General features: G+C 37.7%; 1 protein-coding gene across 1 annotated transcript in view; it reads right to left on the bottom strand.

Annotated features, from left to right (window-relative positions):
* The window catches only part of LOC119240887 (protein NPAT), a 55,263-nt gene that overhangs the window by 13,609 nt on the left and 22,510 nt on the right, over nt 1-19,144 (bottom strand). Inside the window, 11 exon segments of the mRNA XM_037505681.2 lie at nt 597-2,264; nt 5,797-5,925; nt 6,529-6,625; nt 12,420-12,507; nt 12,586-12,677; nt 13,200-13,287; nt 13,812-13,893; nt 14,095-14,319; nt 15,041-15,081; nt 16,547-16,619; nt 18,933-18,993. Coding sequence (XP_037361578.1) covers nt 597-2,264; nt 5,797-5,925; nt 6,529-6,625; nt 12,420-12,507; nt 12,586-12,677; nt 13,200-13,287; nt 13,812-13,893; nt 14,095-14,319; nt 15,041-15,081; nt 16,547-16,619; nt 18,933-18,993 — 2,644 coding nt within the window.

Raw genomic sequence — 19,144 nt, 5'->3', positions numbered from 1 at the left:
TTTGAAAACTAAGACCATGCAAGCTGTTTAAAAAAATCTCCCACAATAGAGGTGCCTTCTGTTCACCTGCATCATTTTCTCCTTTCCTTTTTTTCCCCTAATAAACTTGTCCTTTTTGGATTAAAAAAAAACTTCCCCCAACACTGGGTTTTAGTATAGATACACGTGAGGAATCAGTCTGTGTGTGTATGTGGTAGCTTACCACATGGACTAGGAAGTAATTGTGGAAGGAGAAAAGTGAAAAATTAAATCACTGAATTCCACAGCTTACCAGAGTATTTTTAAAAAAGGTCAAGGTCTCCCTGAATTAATAAGCTGAAGAAGTATCATAATCACAAATTTTAGAATCCTTTCTCCTACTCTCTAGCTAGTGATTTATTGTCTGAGACAATAACTGCCTACACGAGACATCAGATCACAAGCCAGAAAAATAAACTTCAGTATGTCCTTTTCCTTTTCTTCTAAGCCTCCAACACTCACCACAGTGGGACTCCTTGGCATGGGTCAGTATGTGTGTGTGCATGTGTACATCTGTACCCGGACATACACAGGTGTAAGCCTATGTATCCAACTGTTCATTATGTTCTTCAAGTTACCTTGTGAAAAGCTGGGTGACACAGCTTGGTTGACAGCAAATACACTGTTTGCCCTGGGTGGTGTCTGTAACTGAGGTGGTGGAGGTTGAGCAGTGATAGGTGCAGAGTTTCCAGGCAACACCACAACATTAGACTGACTTACAGTTGTTCCCAAGGCTGTTGGATCAGTCACACAGGTAGCTATTAGAATGTTATTTGAATTGCCAAAAGTTGTGCTTGTGGCTGGCATCAACTGTATGTATCCTCCATCCTTTGAAACACACGGTGAAACATTCGCTGAAAAAGCTATGCTGTCCTCATTCTGAGTGCCGTTCACTGCAGAGTCTTCAGGTTTGAGCCCTAGCAGGCTCTGTTCCACTGAAGCTGAATCCTCTATTCCTTCAGCAGATGTGGTGGCACCTGCAGTTTCTTCTGAAGACAGGCACTTAACTAATTCTGCATTTTTTGCAGGTGATTTAGCAGAAGACAAAATTATAGTTGGCAAGTTTTCTTCGCTGATACTAGAAACAGCACTATTAAGTTCAGCATCCGAGGAAACAAATGGATCATCACTGATGATAATTTTCAGAGACACAATATTTGATGCATCTATCTCATTTGAGTTGTCACCAGCAGATTTACCAGTATTTTGGGACTCAGGGCGAGAATCTCCCATTGAAGAACACACAGGTTCAGAAGGAAGAGTGTGTCTATCTTCTATAGGATTACCTTCTGGAGGGATCAATGCAACTTCCCTACAGTTTTCATTTTCACCTAAAGAGAGAAAAATACTTTCTCCACCTTCTTTTACAGAAGATGAAGGCTCTTGTGACTCCAAAACAACTTTCTCAGACTTGGAGGGCAGAATTTCTTGGTCTGTATGATTTAATTCAATAGGTGATGAATCATTAGATGGGTGTTTAATTGAAGATAATGAATCGCCAACACAAATTTCTACTTGTTCAGATATATTTAAACATGAACTTTCAACAGACACTGGTAATATTTTACTCTGAAGTGAAGAATTACCTTGGCAATCTGAAAGCTGTTGTGATGCAACTGGTAATACATTATTAATTTCAATTTTACTCTGGTGAATTTCACTAGAATCTGGTGACTTGGAACCAAGCAGACTAGTTTTAAGTATTCCTGTATCCTTAGAACTTTCACAAAATTGACTTTTTCTAGTTGGCTTCCCAGTTAATGGAGTATTATGGGATAAAAATTGAGAAGTTTTCCCAGAGAGGATTAAGTTTTCATTGTTAGTTTCACCACCAAGGGAAACAAATGAAGTTATTGGTATATCACATTGATGAGGCTGTAAATGAGACTCATTTGGCACACTTGGACACAAAGAATTGTTTTCAACTTCCAGAGCCATTTCAGTTTCAGCGGTCACCTGACTGCTGTATAATTCAGCACAATGCTGATTACATTCAGCATTAGAATTTACTCTTTGGTTAAAGTCATTCAAGTTAGGCACAGATTCAAAGGTAATATCAAGGGTACACTTTTGTTGAGAAGGTACAACTGTTTTAAAGGCCTTTTTCTGTATGCTAGGGCTTATTTGGGGAAAATGTTCCCGGACTTCCTGTCTAAGATCATTCTGGTTGGTGCCATCCTTCAAAGCATTTGCTGAGTCTTCACTTTGGTAGGATGTACAAAATGGGGGCTCAACAGATCGTGCATCTGTAAAATATCAAGTTGACAGAAAGATATGGTAAGTATGTACAGATTCTGAGATAGTATTCTTTACCTCAAAACACATTTTGCCAAGAAAATAATCTGACATATCAGTAAGTGGAAGTCTCATAGACTGTAGCTCTTGTTTTCTGAGTACCAAAACAACTACAGTCAAGTTTTACTGGTATCTCTTTAACAAGCACAAAACTGTTTTTACCAACCTGTTTTTCAAAATTCTGGGAAAATAGATGACACAATGAAATTCTGAAAAAGCACACAGGTTAAAGAACACCCATATTTATCAAAGATAAAAAGGACACCAAATAAAAGCTGCATTTTTTTTTTGTTTAAAGGTCTATTTATCTATGCATGTAAGAACTGGGGTACTGGGCCTCCCCTGGTGGCACAGCAGTTGAGTGCTGGGCTGCGAAGCTGCCCACAGCCTCTGCAGGGCCGGTTCGATCCCCGGCCACCAGCGCGGGACCCACATGGTGTACAGACCTCTCCTGCCGCCCACTGCTCTGCTCAGCAGTGTATTTCGTCCGTCTGTCTGTTCTGTTCCCCGCTCTGGCTCTGGTGAATTCTCTCACCCTCCCGCGCTTCTGACTGTAGCCAGTGCTTGTATAAATAAATAAATAAATAAATCTTTTAAAAAAACAAAAAACTGCTAAACTCTTAAAAAAAAAAGAACTGGGGTACAGGCCAGAGGTGCGGGGGGTGAGAGACTGAGTGGGGAATAGAACAGGTGTATTGACTGAAATACACTGCTGAGGGGAGCAGCAGGCGAGACAGGAGACGTCTGCAGCACCAAGTAAGCTACCTCCCTAACTGGGGATTGAACTTGTGCTGCAGTGGCTGCCGATAGCTTCATAGTGCTGCGACTTGACCTCTTGCGCTACCAGAGAGGCCCCAAACTGCAGCTTTTCAAAGAGTTGACTTTTCAACTTCTACCATTTCTATTATTTTTCTGATATATATATTTTTTCGATTTATTTATTTATTTAATTTATTTATACAAGCACAGGGCACAGTCAGAAGCGCGGGAGAATGAGAGAATTCACCAGAGCGGGGAGCAGAGCAGGCAGAAGGACCGAAGCACACTGCTGACGGGAGCAGCGGGCGGCAGGAGAGGTCTGTGCGCCATGTGGGACCCTCCACCGGTGGCCAGGGAGCAGCCGGGGATGGAACTGGCGCTGCAGAGGCTGCGGGCAGCTTTGCAACCCAGCACTCAACCACTGCGCCACCGGGGAGGCCCTTTCTGATAAATTCTTAAAGGTGAAATGGGGCCAAAAACATTTTGCATGATTAACATTTGATCTTACTGTGTACTGTTTAACTCTTAACACACATTTACTGAAGTTAATCATGTGAATGGTGCTGGGGTACATTGGGTACCCCAATGTAATGACTCAATTCTTGCCCTTGGAAAGGTCAGTGAAGCAGATACAGAACAGGAAGTCAGAATAATACATAGTAAAATTTATAATAGTATAGGAAAATAAGGGGATGTGAGAAAGTGTTGTAGAGGAAGTATTACATGAAATCTCACAAAATAAAGGTGGTAGTTGGAATAAAAAATGTCATTTCAGAAGACAATAGCACTAATAAACTGGGTATACAGGCAATTTAGGATAGAAAACATGTAAAATTAACAATATGAAAAACATAAGGATAAAAATCCAGAAAATAACCACTATCAAATAATTGTTAATGTGACACTGGGAAAATAATATTAGGCATATAGGACATTTGAATCCCGATCACAGGGTGGAGATTAGTGGAGATTACTTCCAGCCTACGTCAGTTTAGAGGTAGTCAGTTTCAATTAAGTGGAACTGGAAAAGGATTGAGACTTGAAGGAGAACTGAGGAGATAGGATTTCAAGTTTCATTTTCTGCAGCGGAGCTTGACTGAAACACACACTTTCATATATAATATATAATGAGAGAAAACACATCACATTATTATTCAGCCTCAGAAAAAATGGAGGATTAGGCTTGGGTGCAGGCAGATCCTCAAAGTAGAAATGTAGTATGAGATACTCCAAAAGTAGTTTTGGGAAGACATTCTGTGAGATTTGGAAACCATTTTTTTTTTGGCTAGGAGGTAATGGCATTTATAAACAGATGAGCAGAAAAGAATATTTTGGCACAGTGTGTTGTAGACAGAATGGACAGAGGTGGTACTAGAGAGGCCTATGGTTTAGCAGTAAGAGGGCCAAGGATGAAGGAAATAGACTGGGAAAGCATATGAACAGGAATTTGTCTTGCTGGTGGTGTTTCAGGGTTTTTTTTTTTTGCTTGGGAAATGGTTACATGGGTATTTCCATGATTGTAAATCAATGAGCTGATACATTCTTATTGTGTACTTTTGTGCATGTAATATTCCACAATGAAAATACAATAAAATACCTTGGCCAATTTAAAAGATATAAGATGAGGGGGGACTCCCTGGTGGTGCAAGGGGTTAAGTGTCAGCACTATGAAGCTATCAGCTGCCACTGTAGCACAAGTTTCATCCCTGGCCAGGGAGCTAACCGACATGGAGCAACAGACCTCTCCTATCTCATCCACTGCTCCCCTCAGCAATGCATTTCAGTCAATCTGCCTGTTCTAATCTCCACTCTGTCTCTGGTGAATCCTCTCACCCCCCACACCTCTGGCCTGTATCCCAGTTCTTGTATGCATAAATAAATCTTTAAAAAAAAAAAAAGATCTAAGATGAGCTTATTGTCTTCCCTCATTCAATAAATAGTCATTATGTGTCACACTGACACAGCGTGGGAAGTACAAAGAAAGAATTGACTTAGTAGGCACGGTAGGTACACAGGACTTAAAATCTCATTAAGTCCATTAAGACAAGACTATCATCACAGCATATAGTTTCCTCCAAATAAATGAGATACAGATGCTGAATGGTCAGTTAAACCTGCTTAACAGGCTCAATGAATATTACTACCTTACATATCAGGGATTGAAACTTGTAATCCAGTAAAACTGTATTAGGGCCTCCCTGGTGGCACAGGGTTTGTTGAAGTCTCAGTGCTATCAAGCCATCCCCAGGCACCACAGCATGAGCTGGATCCCTGGTCAGGGAGCTAACCCACATGGTGCATGCAGCAGACCTCTCCTGTCTCAACTGCTGCTCTCCCCTCAGCAGTGTATTTCAGTAGATCTTCCTGTTCTGCTCCCTACTCTGTCTCTGGAGAATCCTCTCACCACCCACACCTCTGGTCTACACCCCAGTTCTTGCATGCATGCATAAATAAATCTTCAAAATAAATGAATAAAATTATATTAGATGTGACAGATTTTTGTTGACTTGGACACTCTTAATATCACCCTGTGCAAGTCAGGAATCTACTGTATCATGGAAGAATGGGTACTAAAAATTCACCTTTATATCAGATTTACAAATACAGTAATGATCTATGTGTAAGTCTGAACAACTTCCAAATTGAACAACAGTATTTCTTGTCTTTGAAATTGTATTATGACTAATATTTGGGTTGATGATATTAACAAAATCAAATTCTTACCAGATTCTTCTGTTTTAAAAGAATCTTTAACTGAGAGATTTGTTTCATCTACTAAGACAACATTGGCATCAGTTTCCATATGCTGGTCAGAAATGCCTTGTGATATATTTTTATTATTCTTTGTTTTACCTGTTAAAAAGGGAACAGGAAACAACTGCTTAAATAACCAAAATAAAAACAACCATTCACTTACACAGCTTGACAGTGGTCATGTAACATTAAACTGTGATTTCCATTATTGTCCTATGAATGTTTTAAAATTGCACCTCGAAAAGTATGAAGATTTTTCCACCAGGTCAGTAGTTCTTAAACTCTAGCCTATATTAGTCACATGAGAGGTTAAAGAATTTTAAAGTATTTTCAGATAATGCTAATACTGCTGGAGATCACATTTTGAGAAATACTGCATGAGGCAGTAATTCTGTGGGCAACAGCCAGGTTTTTGCATTCCCGTTGTATTACCCGACTGAATTTAGTAAACTGTATATATTTCAGAGTACAAAACATTTATGTTGAGTGGCAAAAAAAGTATATGAATACAAAACATTTCTCTATTTTTACAGCTAAACCTTTGAGTAATAACACTAAAACATTCTTCAATATATATGCAACATTTGCTTTACTGTAAATAGCTTTTTTCAGATGCACCAAGGAATGTTGCTTTACTCTAAGCTGCCAAAGAAACTGGAAAAAACTTTCTTCTAAGTGCTTTGAAAGAAATGGCTTACTTACCATAGTCAAAGAGATCAAACAGTGCCTGAAATGCTGGATCTGATTCTGTTTGTTCCAATATATCCTGTATAACTTCTTCAGACATGTGAATTTCACTCTGCAAAGGACGAAGTGGTCCTAACTGAATTACTATGCTTTAATCCCAGCAAAATAATTAGATAGCTAATATTTGATTTTTCATGTAGAAGTCTTTCTAAGAAAACTTGTTATATATAACACCATGTTCTTTTAAAATAAGACCAGAAAATAAAAAGTGAATTCCCTAATTTTACCCCTTAGAGCTAATGGGTCTGCATGTCTGGTACCACTTTGTTTAAACTTCCAAAAATTTTATGTGTGAATGTGAACATATTTCCAAACTTAAAATAAAATGAATATAGGAACTACATACGTAATTATAAAATCACCTTTTTTTTAATTTGAAATGCAGCATTGTGTAAGTTAAAGGCGTACAGCATAAAGACTTGAATTAAGTATATAATGATATGATACCCATAGTAAGTTTAGTTAACAACCATCAACTCATATAAATACAAAATAAAAAGCTTTTCTTTCTTTCCCATAACTCTTAGGAGCTACTCTTTTGGAATTTTCAAATAGACCACAGAGCAGAGTGAATTAGTCAGCATGTTGTACATTACATCTGCAGTACTTAAGACATTTAAATCTTCTGACCACCTTTATTCAATAACGCTATCTTTGATAACCACAAATCTGATTTTTTTAAAATCAATTAATTATTTATTTATACAAGCACTGGGTACAGTCAGAAGCACAGGCAGGTGAGAGAATTCATTAGAGCCAGAGCGGAGAGCACAACAGGCAGACTGACGAAGTACACTGCTGAGGGGAGCAGCGGGTGGCAGGAGAGGTCTGCGCACCATGTGGGACCCTCGCCCGGCGGCCGGGGATTGAACCGGCACTGCAGAGGCTGCGCGCAGCTTCGCAACCCAGCACTCAACCGCTCTGCCACCAGGGAGGCCCCAAATCTGATGTTTTTCTGAGTTTTATTTCATAATGTTCTTTAGTATGCTTTTGTCACATTAGTTTATTGTATATTGTTGTTTAGGTCCTCCAGTATAAATTCACCTCCCTGGAATGTAGGGGAACCAAATAAGTGATCAGGAAATAAAAATTAATTATAATAAATTAAAAAACAAAATTAACAGATGACTATAAAGCAGAGACACTCTGCGGGGGGAGGCAGAGGGATCAAAATGGGGGAGGGAAGAGCACAAGGAACCATGATGATAGTGCATGGGTAAATCGGTGATGGGAATTTTACAGGGACTACACCCGAGAGGAAAAAGCATTCGCAGTACAAAATAGAATGATGTGAAAAAAATATATATAAATTAGAAATAAAAATTAAAAAATCTTAAATTTAAAAATAAACAAATGGTAATATAGAAAAAAATGCGCCTCACCCCTTCTATGTATCTTCTTTGGTCTCTTAATATTCAATGCATTCTTCAAATGTATAAATCCTTGCTGATTTGCTGTTTATTTTTTTAAAAGATTTTTATTTATTCAAGCATACAAGAACCGGCGTACAGCAGATGTGTGGGAGGGTGAGAGAATTCACCAGAGACAGAGCAGGGAACAGAACAGGCAGACTGACTGAAATATACTGCTGAGGGGAACAGCGGGTGAGAGAGGAGAGGTCTGCCTGATCTGCTGTTTAAAAGTAGCATGACAGGGCCTCCCCGGTGGTGCAGCGGTTGAGCTCTGGGTTGCGAAGCTGCCCACGGCCTCTGCAGCGCTGGTTCGATCCCCGGATGCTCCCCGGCCACCAGAGGAGGGTCCCACCTGGCGCGCAGACCTCTCCTGCCGCCCGCTGCTCCCCTCAGCAGTGTGCTTCGGTCCTTCTGCCTGCTCTGCTCCCCACTCTGGCTCTGGTGAATTCTCTCACCCTCCCGCGCTTCTGACTGTACCCAGTGCATGTATAAACAAAACAAACAAACAAACAAATAAATAAATAAAACATGCCTCATTTAAAAAAAAAAAAGTAGCATGACAAAAGCTACCTGCAAACACTACACTAAGATGGAAGACTGTTCTGGGACAAAAAGAATAACTCAGAAGCCTAGAACAAACTGGGTCCCCAATGACTAATACAAGTTCTATTCAGAAAATGCAGCTGACAGCAAATTGAAGAAAAAAGGGCCAGATTTCTAAATGAAGTATTTCACTTTGCTGCTTAATATAAAGGTCTTCCAGAAGCCACAATTTTCCACTTAATAAGGAGACACATCCTCTCTAAATATGTGAGATCATGTTGGTGTACTGTGTTGTAATCAGCTTATACTGATTAGTATCTGAAACTTGGGGAAAAAAATAAAGTTTTGAGACCTGTCATTCAAGCAGCCTTTTAGAGAGGTTGTGTAAGGATGGTACTTGTGTTCTGCTAACAAAGTACATATTCTTACCAATAATAAGAAATACCAATTTTCAAGCATCAATCTACTTAAAATAATTTTGACTTAATTTTATGTCCTTATTATTGACATCTGAACTTTTTTTGAGGTCAATATGATTTTAACAGAATGATACTGAACATGCTTTATAATAACTTATTCAAGCTGGTATGCAACCATGGGATACAGGGAGCCCCACCCACTAGTGCTGAGGAAAAGAGAGCTCTCATGTTTACAAACTATTGGATTACAAAACCCCATCACCACCTTGTTCTCTGTAAAAGTCACTGCAAACAGATTAAACTGAAACTTCTTACACTGGAATATGACATTATGAGTGAAAGGCAATAGTAGTAAGCTAGAGGATATGGAAAGCAGTAGAATGAAAACGATATTATTTTCTACTTGCATCAGTTTTACACAGAGATTTAAGAGATTTTTAAAATATGAAAACATGCATGCTATTATAGAATGAGAAAGTGAAGTTGATGAAATTATTTTCAGCTAAAACATTAGGTTTCAAAGAAGTTTCAATACACTATGGCTAGGGCTATTCATTTATTTTAATACTTGGAGACTTCAAATTCTTTTTTTTTTTTTAATAATTTTTTTTAAAGATTTATTTATTTATTTATTTATACAAGCACTGGGTACAGTCAGAAGCACAGGAGGGTGAGAGAATTCACCAGAGCCAGAGCGGGGAGCAGAGCAGGCAGAAGGACCGAAGCACACTGCTGAGGGGAGCAGCGGGCGGCAGGAGAGGTCTGCACACCATGTGGGACCCTCCTCTGGTGGCCGGGGAGCAGCCGGGGATCCAACCGGCGCCACAGAGGCTGCGTGCAGCTTCGCAACCCAGCGCTCAACCGCTGCGCCACCAGGGAGGCCCTAGACTTCAAATTCTTAATTTAGGCAACTCTCTTCCCAAGACTGCCCATCTGTTTTTACACAGGTATCTCCTTTCCCTTCTCTTTTTCTTAATAAACTGCCATTTGAAAAATGTAAAAAAATAGATAAAAACCAAATCCTCAATTTCATTTATTTATAAGTCATTTGCAACGCAGTATTCAATTTTGGTGAAGCATACAGTTGAACCTCAAGGGACAGGAAATTCATGTGGAACAAAGGTAGAATAGAGGTATATTTATATACAGTGTTTATAACATACAATAAAATGCACCCATCTTAAGTCACAAGGTCAACGAACTTAGACAATTTTAAGGACCATGTAATCACCTCTCCAATCAAAATGAAATGTAGAAGCCTTCTATCATTCAAGATATTCATACATCTTTCTAGAGTTTTTCCCCTTGGCAGATCACTCCCCTTGCCTTTAGTCAGGCAAAAATTTCTGATTTCTATCAGCATATATTATTTTTGCCTATTTTAAAACCTAATATTAATTGAATCATACAATATATATTCTTTTGTGTCTACTTTCACCCATCAACATGCTTTTGCAATTCATCCAGTTGTTATGTGTATTAACAATTTATTACATTTTACTATTTAGTAGTATACAGTCAGGTGTACACGAGGTGTACAGATGACTTAAGAAATTACCAGTTTTCTATACTGGTTGTGCTATTTTACTTCATCCGCCAGCCATTTTCCAGAGTTCCAGTTGTTTCATATCCTTACCAACATTTATTGTTGTCAGACATTTTAAAGATTTTTTTATTTATTTATGCACACAGGAGCTGGGTTGTAGGTCAAAGGTGCTGGGGGGTGTGTGTGTGAGGATTCACTAGAGACAGACTGGAGTGCGGAATAGGAAGATCTACTGAAATACACTGCTGAGGGGAACAGAGGGTAAGATAGGAGAGATCTGCTGTGCCATGTGGGTTAGCTCCCTGGCTGGGGATTAAACTCATGCTGCAGTGGCTACCAATAACCTGATAGTGCTGAAACTTAACCCCTTGAGCCACCAGGGAGGTCCCTCAGACATTTTAATTTTAACCATTCTAGAGAGTATGAAAAATGGCATCTCATTGTGTTCTTAACTTTCATTCCCCAAATGACAATGCTGGTATCTTTTTATGAGCATACGAGCCATTCCTGTATTTTCCTTTGTCTAGTCCAGTCTTCCATTAAAAAATGGGTAATTTATTACTGATTTGTGGGAGCTTCTTATGTACCTTGGACACAAATTCTTTGCCAGATATATATATTAGGAATACTTTCTCCAAGTTAGTGGTCTGATTTTAATTTTCTTTAATGTTTTAAATACAGACATTTTCTATTTTAAGGAAACCTATTTTTTTAATTATAATGATCTGTGTAATCTAAGAAATTTTGCATATTTGTAAGTATATTAAAAATTCCTGTTTTACCTGTTTGTACAACTGGCTGTTCACATCTTAGTGAAGCTGAGGCACACTACTCAGGTTGACAATGTCTTGCTGTTCTTTTTTAATCTATATTTTTAACTTTTCTCAAATATATAATATTATGAACAACCAAGAGCAATGGTTTTGTCTTTACTTTCTTATAATTTCTCATGGAATCTGAGTGCTTAATTATGGCTAAGTACCTGCTGTATTTGTGGAGAAAAAAATGACTTGGAGACAATAAAAATTCAGAAGAGTATATATACATTTCTTAAATATTAAGATAGGAAAAACTTTTAAAAGTAGTATTGGTAGATAATTTCAAGGTTGCTTTAAAAAGCTTTTCCTATTTTGCTAGTTTACTGAATTTTTCTGTGGGAAAATGTATCCAATAGTTTTTTTATTAAAAAAGTCCTATAGTAACAATCTCAGCTGCTTTTTTCAAGGGTTATTTGTACATCGATAGACTTTTCAACTTAATAAATTCTTCAGCTCACTTTCTTTCGCCTTCACTGTCACTGAATAGCAACTCAATTCCTTCTCCTAGCAGAAAATCTCATTCAATTTGTAACCTTTGTTTTTTAAAGTGTCTTGTTCATTTTGTTAATTATGACTTGGATTCACTGTATGTCTCTAACATTTTTTGTAGCAGCATAAAAGAAATTAAAAAAAAATAGAATCTATATATACACTATATATAGCATATTTATTGCACACAAAAATATCCACTTGTGAATCTTTGATGGGTTAGGACAGTCTTATAAATTTTACCACTTAAACAATTCACAATGATCACTTAAAAATTCACTAAGGATTTTTCAGAAACACTTATATTCAACTAATGCAATAAATTTGTATGTATTAATTTAAATCTTTTTTTTTTTTTTTTTTTGGTGGGACCCTCGCCAGTGGCCAGGGATCAAACTGGTGCTGCAAAGGCTGCAGGCAGCCTTGCAACCCAGCGCTCAACTGCTGCGCCATCAGGGGAGGCCCTAATTTAAATCTTTTATATCTCATCTGTTGGCAATGTTTTTGAAATGAAACCAAAATTCCATCAGTTTTAACTATGAGTGTATGTATCTCCCTCTCTCTCTCTCTCTCTCTCTCTCTCTCTCACTTACACAAACACACACACACTTAACCATACCTGAAGTCCAAATAGTTCATCAATTGAGGTTTCTGGCTCAGTAAGGCTGCTATCTGTCTGCTTAGGTACTTGAGCAATATTGTTGTCACTGTAATACAGAATTGAGATATTTTAGCACAGTTCTTAATTAGGCAAAAACTAGGCATTTTAAACACATATTGCTTACCTAGTCAAAAATTTATTGATGTTTTCTGCAAGTTTTTCCTGAAGAGATTTGTTGCTTAGTATTTTTTCCCGTGCATTTTCAATAACCATTTGCTAGAAAAGAAAGTATTAAAAAGATCCAATTGTTAAAAAGTGCCAGTTAATGGAAACTGGATAGCATAATAAATTTAGCTAGAAACTCAGAAGTCAGGTGGCTCTGTGCACATCAGTAACTTAGTACTATACTCTATGAGAGTTTTCACAGGTCCTTCACCAACCCCTTCTTCACTGAACAAAGAATATAGTTTATTCTAAACACTTTAGCTTTTCATGCAAGGTTTTCAATAATCTGACTTCGGTAAAGTGCCCTATTAGACTACGTAATTCAGCAAGAACAATGGATTTACAAGTTTCCTAAATATGTTGCTGTTTCTTACTCGGAGCATCTATAAAAGCTATTCTGAATGGACCATCTGTTACTGTTAAAGTTTGCTACTCTATCCCATGGCAATTCCACTACACAGAGAAATGCTGAATTACACACACACACACACACACACACACACATTTGTGCATATTTTAGCATTTAAAAACTCAGGAATATCTCAAGTTGCAGAGATTGGGAAGGCCACTTACTTTTTCTACTGCAAATGCATTTGGATCTTGGAAATTTCGTATTGTTGAATGAGGCCCAGAAAGAGTGATTGTTTTCCTTTGAGAGTCACTGAAATATTTTAAAAGTTTGTCTTTAATCAATATGAGCAACAAATTGTATAGAAACATGTATCTTAAGATCATGGTAGAACAGATATTTTCTCTGCGGTAGGAACAAAGGACAGTAGAGTAAAAAAGCATTGCTAGACTTCAACAAGAAGTGTCTAAGCTATGTAGTTTGCAGCAAGTTAAGCTCTAACCCTTTGACCTAATTTATAACAGCATAAAGAACAAAGTATAGGGGCCTCCGTGGCAGTGCAAAGGGTTAAGACACAACCTATGAAGCAATCTGCAGCCACTGCAGCGCGAGTTTGATTCCTGATCAGCCAGGCAGCAACCCACATGGCGCAGCAGACCTTTCCTGACTCACCTACTACTCCCCTCAGCAGTGTATTTCAGTCAATCTGCCTGTTCTGCTCTCCACTCTGTCTCTGGTGGATCCTCTCACTGGCCGCGCCCTGCCCCTAGCCTATACCCCAGTTCTTGTATGCATAAATAAATCTTAAAAAAAAAAAAAAAAAAAAAGGCATTTACCTTTTGCGCCTACCAGGTGACATTAAACTGGCATGATTTTTCTTTTCCTGAGGACCAGGAATGATATTTAAAGTTTCTCCAGCTGTATTTCAAGAAAACAAAGCAGTAAGTCAAGGAAACTGAATAGTTTTGTAAACTTTAATTAGTAAGTAGTATTAACGATTTTTTTAAAAACTAAATTCAGTTACTGCCTAGTACCTAATTGCCTACTATATGAAATGGTATAAAGAAGTGCCACTCATTTATACAATTTAAGATTTAAGAAAGCAAAATTCAAACTTACTGGTCACAGTGTCTTGTGACTGTGAATGGTTGACAACTACAAAATTTGATCTTAAAGAAGCTGAAATCTGGCCCGTTGGCCGATTAACTGGTGTAGCTGTCAAAGGAGAAGCAGTGAATTGTTCTGGAAGGTAAGGTAAAGTCAGCAATTCTGAGCTGACAGGAGCTGCTTGAGATGCAAGTCTTCTTTGCCGCTTGATTTCAGCAATTCCATTTCTTGTTCGGACTGAAACACATGAGCATTTTTAGAAATTAGCATAATGTCACAGTAGTTTGGAAATTTTAAGAAGCCTACAAGAGACATGTCCTAGTATTTAACATCCTCAGATGCACAGACTGAAAAAAAGTATTAACTAAGTTTATGTGATAACATTTTAAGAAACAAACTTTAAGAAACAAATTTTATAAATGTGAGTACATTTCTTCCCCAGTAACATATACTGAAAATACCTCCCCAAAATAAGAAACAGGCTTGGGCCTTCCTGGTGGTACAAGGGGTTAAGACGTAGCACTATGAAGCTATCTGCAGCCATTGCAGCACAAGTTTGATCCCCGGCCAGGGAGCTAACCCACATGGCACAGCAGACCTCTCCTGACTTGCCCACTGATCCCCTTAGCAGTATATTTTAGTCAAGCCGCCTGTTCTGCTCCCCGCTCTCTCTCTGGTGAATCCTCTCACCACCCCACCCCCACACCTCTGGTCTTTACTCTAGTTCTTGTATGCATAAATAAATAAATCTTTAAACAGGCTTAAGGAATGGAACTAAAATATTTGAACACATGACAGCCAGTGAATAAATTAGGGAGCATTAAAATATGACTGATGAAATATTGACTAATATAAGTGTTCTAGGAAAATTTTGTAACATACTTAGCAAACATGTATTGTTCACCTGAGTTTGAAATAATTTTGAACATTTATATACAGTTTTAAGTTGAGTACCAACCTCTCTGACTGGCAGCAAACCCTGGAGAACTTTGCATGCTCCTAACAAAATAAAACAAAGAAATTATCCATAATAAAATTTCTGATGTTAAGATACCTACTCTGGGGCCTCCTTGGTGGCGCAGGGGTTAAAGTCTCAGTGCTATCACACTATCGTCAGCCACTGCAGTATGAGTTCCACGCCCAGCTAGGGAGCTAAACCATACAGTGCAGTAGACCTCTCCTGTTGTGCCTGCTGCTCTCCTCAGCAGTGTATTTTGGTAGATCTGCCTGTTCTGCTCCTCACTGTGTCTCTCACCCCCCGCCCCCCTCCACCTCTGGCCTACACCCCAGTTCTTATAAGCATAAATAAAAAATAGTCTTAAAAAAGACACCTACTCTGATTTAATTAGAATAAGACCTGAATTATGACTTAAAAGGCAATAGATCGCTGACAAAACCAGCATTTTTGGTGGGTAACTAAACTTACTTGCTTTACAAGAAACACAGTATCATGTAAAACACACACACATTAATAATCAAGTTTCTATCCAATACAATAAACATCAGTACACATCCCATTAAGAATACAATTTGACTTAAGTTTAGGAACTATGTACTTGATTTAAAAAGTTATGTATAAACTTCTATAATTACAGATTATTTTTTATAACTTTAGATACCTTCACAGAGTAATTCTGATTTCAAATACGAGCCCATATATAAATACTTAAGAACCGAAACTTGACACAGAAAGACATGCTGCTTTTATCAAATTTGACAATGAAATGATTTTACCCAACCTCTGAAGAGGGAACAAAGCAAACACTGAAAATTCACAACGCTATCTAGAGCCACAAAACTTAGTAAATGGAGTAATTATTTTTAGTAACAGATAATCAGCCTTGCAGAATACCCTGGCTAAGAGCCTTTTCTTTTTTTATACTATCCAGTTGATTAAATATCTTAATAATTTATAAATATTTATAGGTTTTATATTTTGAATACTTTTGAAGATGAGTTTTTAGGGGAGAAATGCTAAGAGAGGAAGAATAAATCCCCTCTTTAATACCCCAAATAAGATGGGGTACAGTTTAAAAGCATTTGCAGCCATTTTTGTAGTTTAAACTGAGGAAGGAAATGAAGACTGCTGAATTTAACAATATTCACTTGTGGTTCTGGGAGAAAAGAGACTACGAATTTCATACCAGATCCTAGAGTTAAATAAGACATATTATAAAATTGATACCAACAGGGCTGGTATCCTTTCAATGATGTCCAAATTGGCATTTCAAAGCCATGACCTAAGTAAAGGGTGGACTATCAGTTCTACATGAAAATTCTGAAGTACAAGATTCTAGATGTAGCATTATTATTTAAGCTTCTGTTCTATAAAGGAAGAACCAAAGGGACATGCAATCAATACAGTGTAGGTCATGATTTAAACCTTAAGTGATTCTTACATGTGTCAGCATTTCCCAATCATTATGGACATTCTGATAAGCTTATTATGTAAGCGCTTTATTACCTGATCTGAGAAAGTGTGTGGTCTAACTTCTTCCACAGAGATGACATTATTGCTGGGACATCTTTTGATGTTTCTAAAATTAAAGAGGAAAAGTGGGAGATTATTTAATTCAAACAAACACAAAGAAAATCAGTATGGACAACTTCAGGTGTTGACATCATATTGAGAACAGAGAAAAGTCTATTTTGTAAAATGATCTGCAAAGCTGTAATAAGTCTTTCTTTTCTCAAGTTATTGAGTGTCAGACACAGCATGAATAGAAATAGACATTTGTGAAACTGAAACTGGAACCCTGTCTCAGTGATAGGTGGTGGGCTCTCACCCTGTATTGCTCTACCACAGGCCCATTCAGTCTGTGGCTCCTCAGAGCCTAGCAACTTCCCTTTTATCAATGGTGCCAGGATCATAGAAATGGGCCAATCGGGTGAGAGCTATTCTGACTGAAAAAATGGTCCAATCAGACTTGTAAATGGGGCACCCTGAAAGAGGATATAAGCCAGGACTGGAGGGAGATGAGGGATACTGTTCCAGCCTTCTGAAGAAAGAAGACATCATTCCAGCTTCTGAAGGAAGAAGGGGAAGACTCCATTCCTGGCCTCTGAAGAAAAAAAGAAAGCAGCAGCATTCAGCAGCTTACCTCTGAGGAAGGAAGAGAAGTGGAAGACCTTTGTCAGAGATCAGGCTTCTGGTCCTGTCTCTGACTTCGCTTGGAAAGAGCACCTAAGGTCCCGGACCTGGTATCTTAAAGAGCTGTTTGTTGTTGGTATCAATACAACTCACAAAGCTACGTTACCACTTGGTGTCTCTGATATCACCTCTGGGTGAGCAGTAGTGACCATCACTACTGGCCAGTGCTGTGCAGCTTTGGTGACAGGTTACTGGCACTCCGCATACATCTGTACTTCTGGTGGACACTATCTGGGGTGAGACGGCCAGCCACAGCTTACCGTGTCTACCATAAGCTCTGTTTCCCGTTTGTAAAATAAACCCCATTGTTATTCCTGGAGCCTCAGGTGAGAATCCACAGACTGTCACCTATCCTCTATTGGGCACTGACCTTTGATTGGCTATAGGCCCTTACTGTATAAGTGCTGTATTACTATAGCCATTGGTTTGGCTTTTAGTCTTTTGGTTTCTCTCTTTTCTTGGGTGGCCTCCCTGTCCTGTTTCAAAATTTCTGAATCTTTTTTTGCTCAATGTTATATTTACTTTGTATTAAAAATTAAAAACCACAAGCTATTTTTGATCTTTGTTCTGCTTCACATCCTGTGACATTTGAAAGTGAATTAAAAATTCAGTTTTTAATTCACAAACTCCTGAGTGTAGAAATTTATTTTAAATCCAGGATTTTCATATCCAAGTCACTGATTGCTCATCTGTTACTGTAACTTAAGAATTATAGGTCAGAGGCCTGTGGACAAATTAATCTTTTTTGTAGAATGTGCTCAAATTCACAAATGTGAAAAACTCAAGACATTTAAGATCATCATATACTTACAAAAAAAACCAGAGAAAGCTCAAACCAGAGAAAGTTCCCCCAAATAAAGTGGGATATAAACCTTTGTATTGCAATAGTACATTGTTTCTGATCTATTCCTGGTAAGATAGTTTGGGGAAAAAATTTTTGGCAGAAAGATCAAGTTACTTTCTTGAAGAAAAACATGAAATCAAGCCCTGACTTCAAGGTCTATTACTTTCCTATAACTTCTAGTTTGGTGATCTGGGACGTTATATTGTTTTGCCAATTCTCAGTTTCCTCATAGTTTAAAGGGATCTAAACTATTAATACCTCTCATTGGCTTACACACAAAAGCACTTAGCATAATGCTGCATATAGACAGTATTCAGTAGACCTTAAGCTTATTTCTTTTAATGTTATCTTTTCATGCTAATTAACTCTTTACTGTTAATTCTTCTGTTAATGCTGTAAGCCATGGAAATAATTGATATTAAAGACTAAAATAAAGTTTTAACTTTCCCCCTTAAACATTAATTCAGGAAAATACTATTTTTTATTATGGTAAATAGAAACCAAGATTTTATGCCTGTTTCCTGCGTCCAGATTTAGACCACAAAAAAGTTTATATAGTATTAGCATAAAACTTTGTAGTCTAAATCTGTTCATCAGATAGATACACAGAGCTGTTTTATTTTATAAAAAGTATTTTCTTGTTATATTTGCTAATAGATATTTATAATCATTATAAATTATCACTTAATATGCACACAATCTAATCAGGTATTTCCCAGTAACAATGATCTCATCATAACTAAGACAAATCTGGGTTTTATGAGGCATTAATAGCCTCTAGAGAAACTTCTAATTAAAACAGTAATATAAATACTGCATAAAACAGAAAGAAAAAAAAAAAACCTAAACCCTTACCTTTTGCTTTCATAGCTACATATTCATTCAAAATTGTTGTCAAGTTTTTTCCAAATAAGGACTGTAAAGAAAAAGATCAAGTTTTACCAAAAATGTATAATAATATGAATAATTTCCTACTATGAAACATTTTACCACATAAATGCCAATTAAGTATTTGGATTGCAGAGTAGCAGATATGAAAGAATAAAGTGTAGGTCATCAAAAATGGG

The sequence above is a fragment of the Talpa occidentalis genome, unplaced genomic scaffold (assembly GCF_014898055.3).
Source record: "Talpa occidentalis isolate TD23 unplaced genomic scaffold, MPIMG_talOcc4v2.1 talOcc4.12, whole genome shotgun sequence".
NCBI classification, from domain to species: domain Eukaryota; kingdom Metazoa; phylum Chordata; class Mammalia; order Eulipotyphla; family Talpidae; genus Talpa; species Talpa occidentalis.
This window is presented reverse-complemented; position numbering and strand designations above follow the sequence as displayed.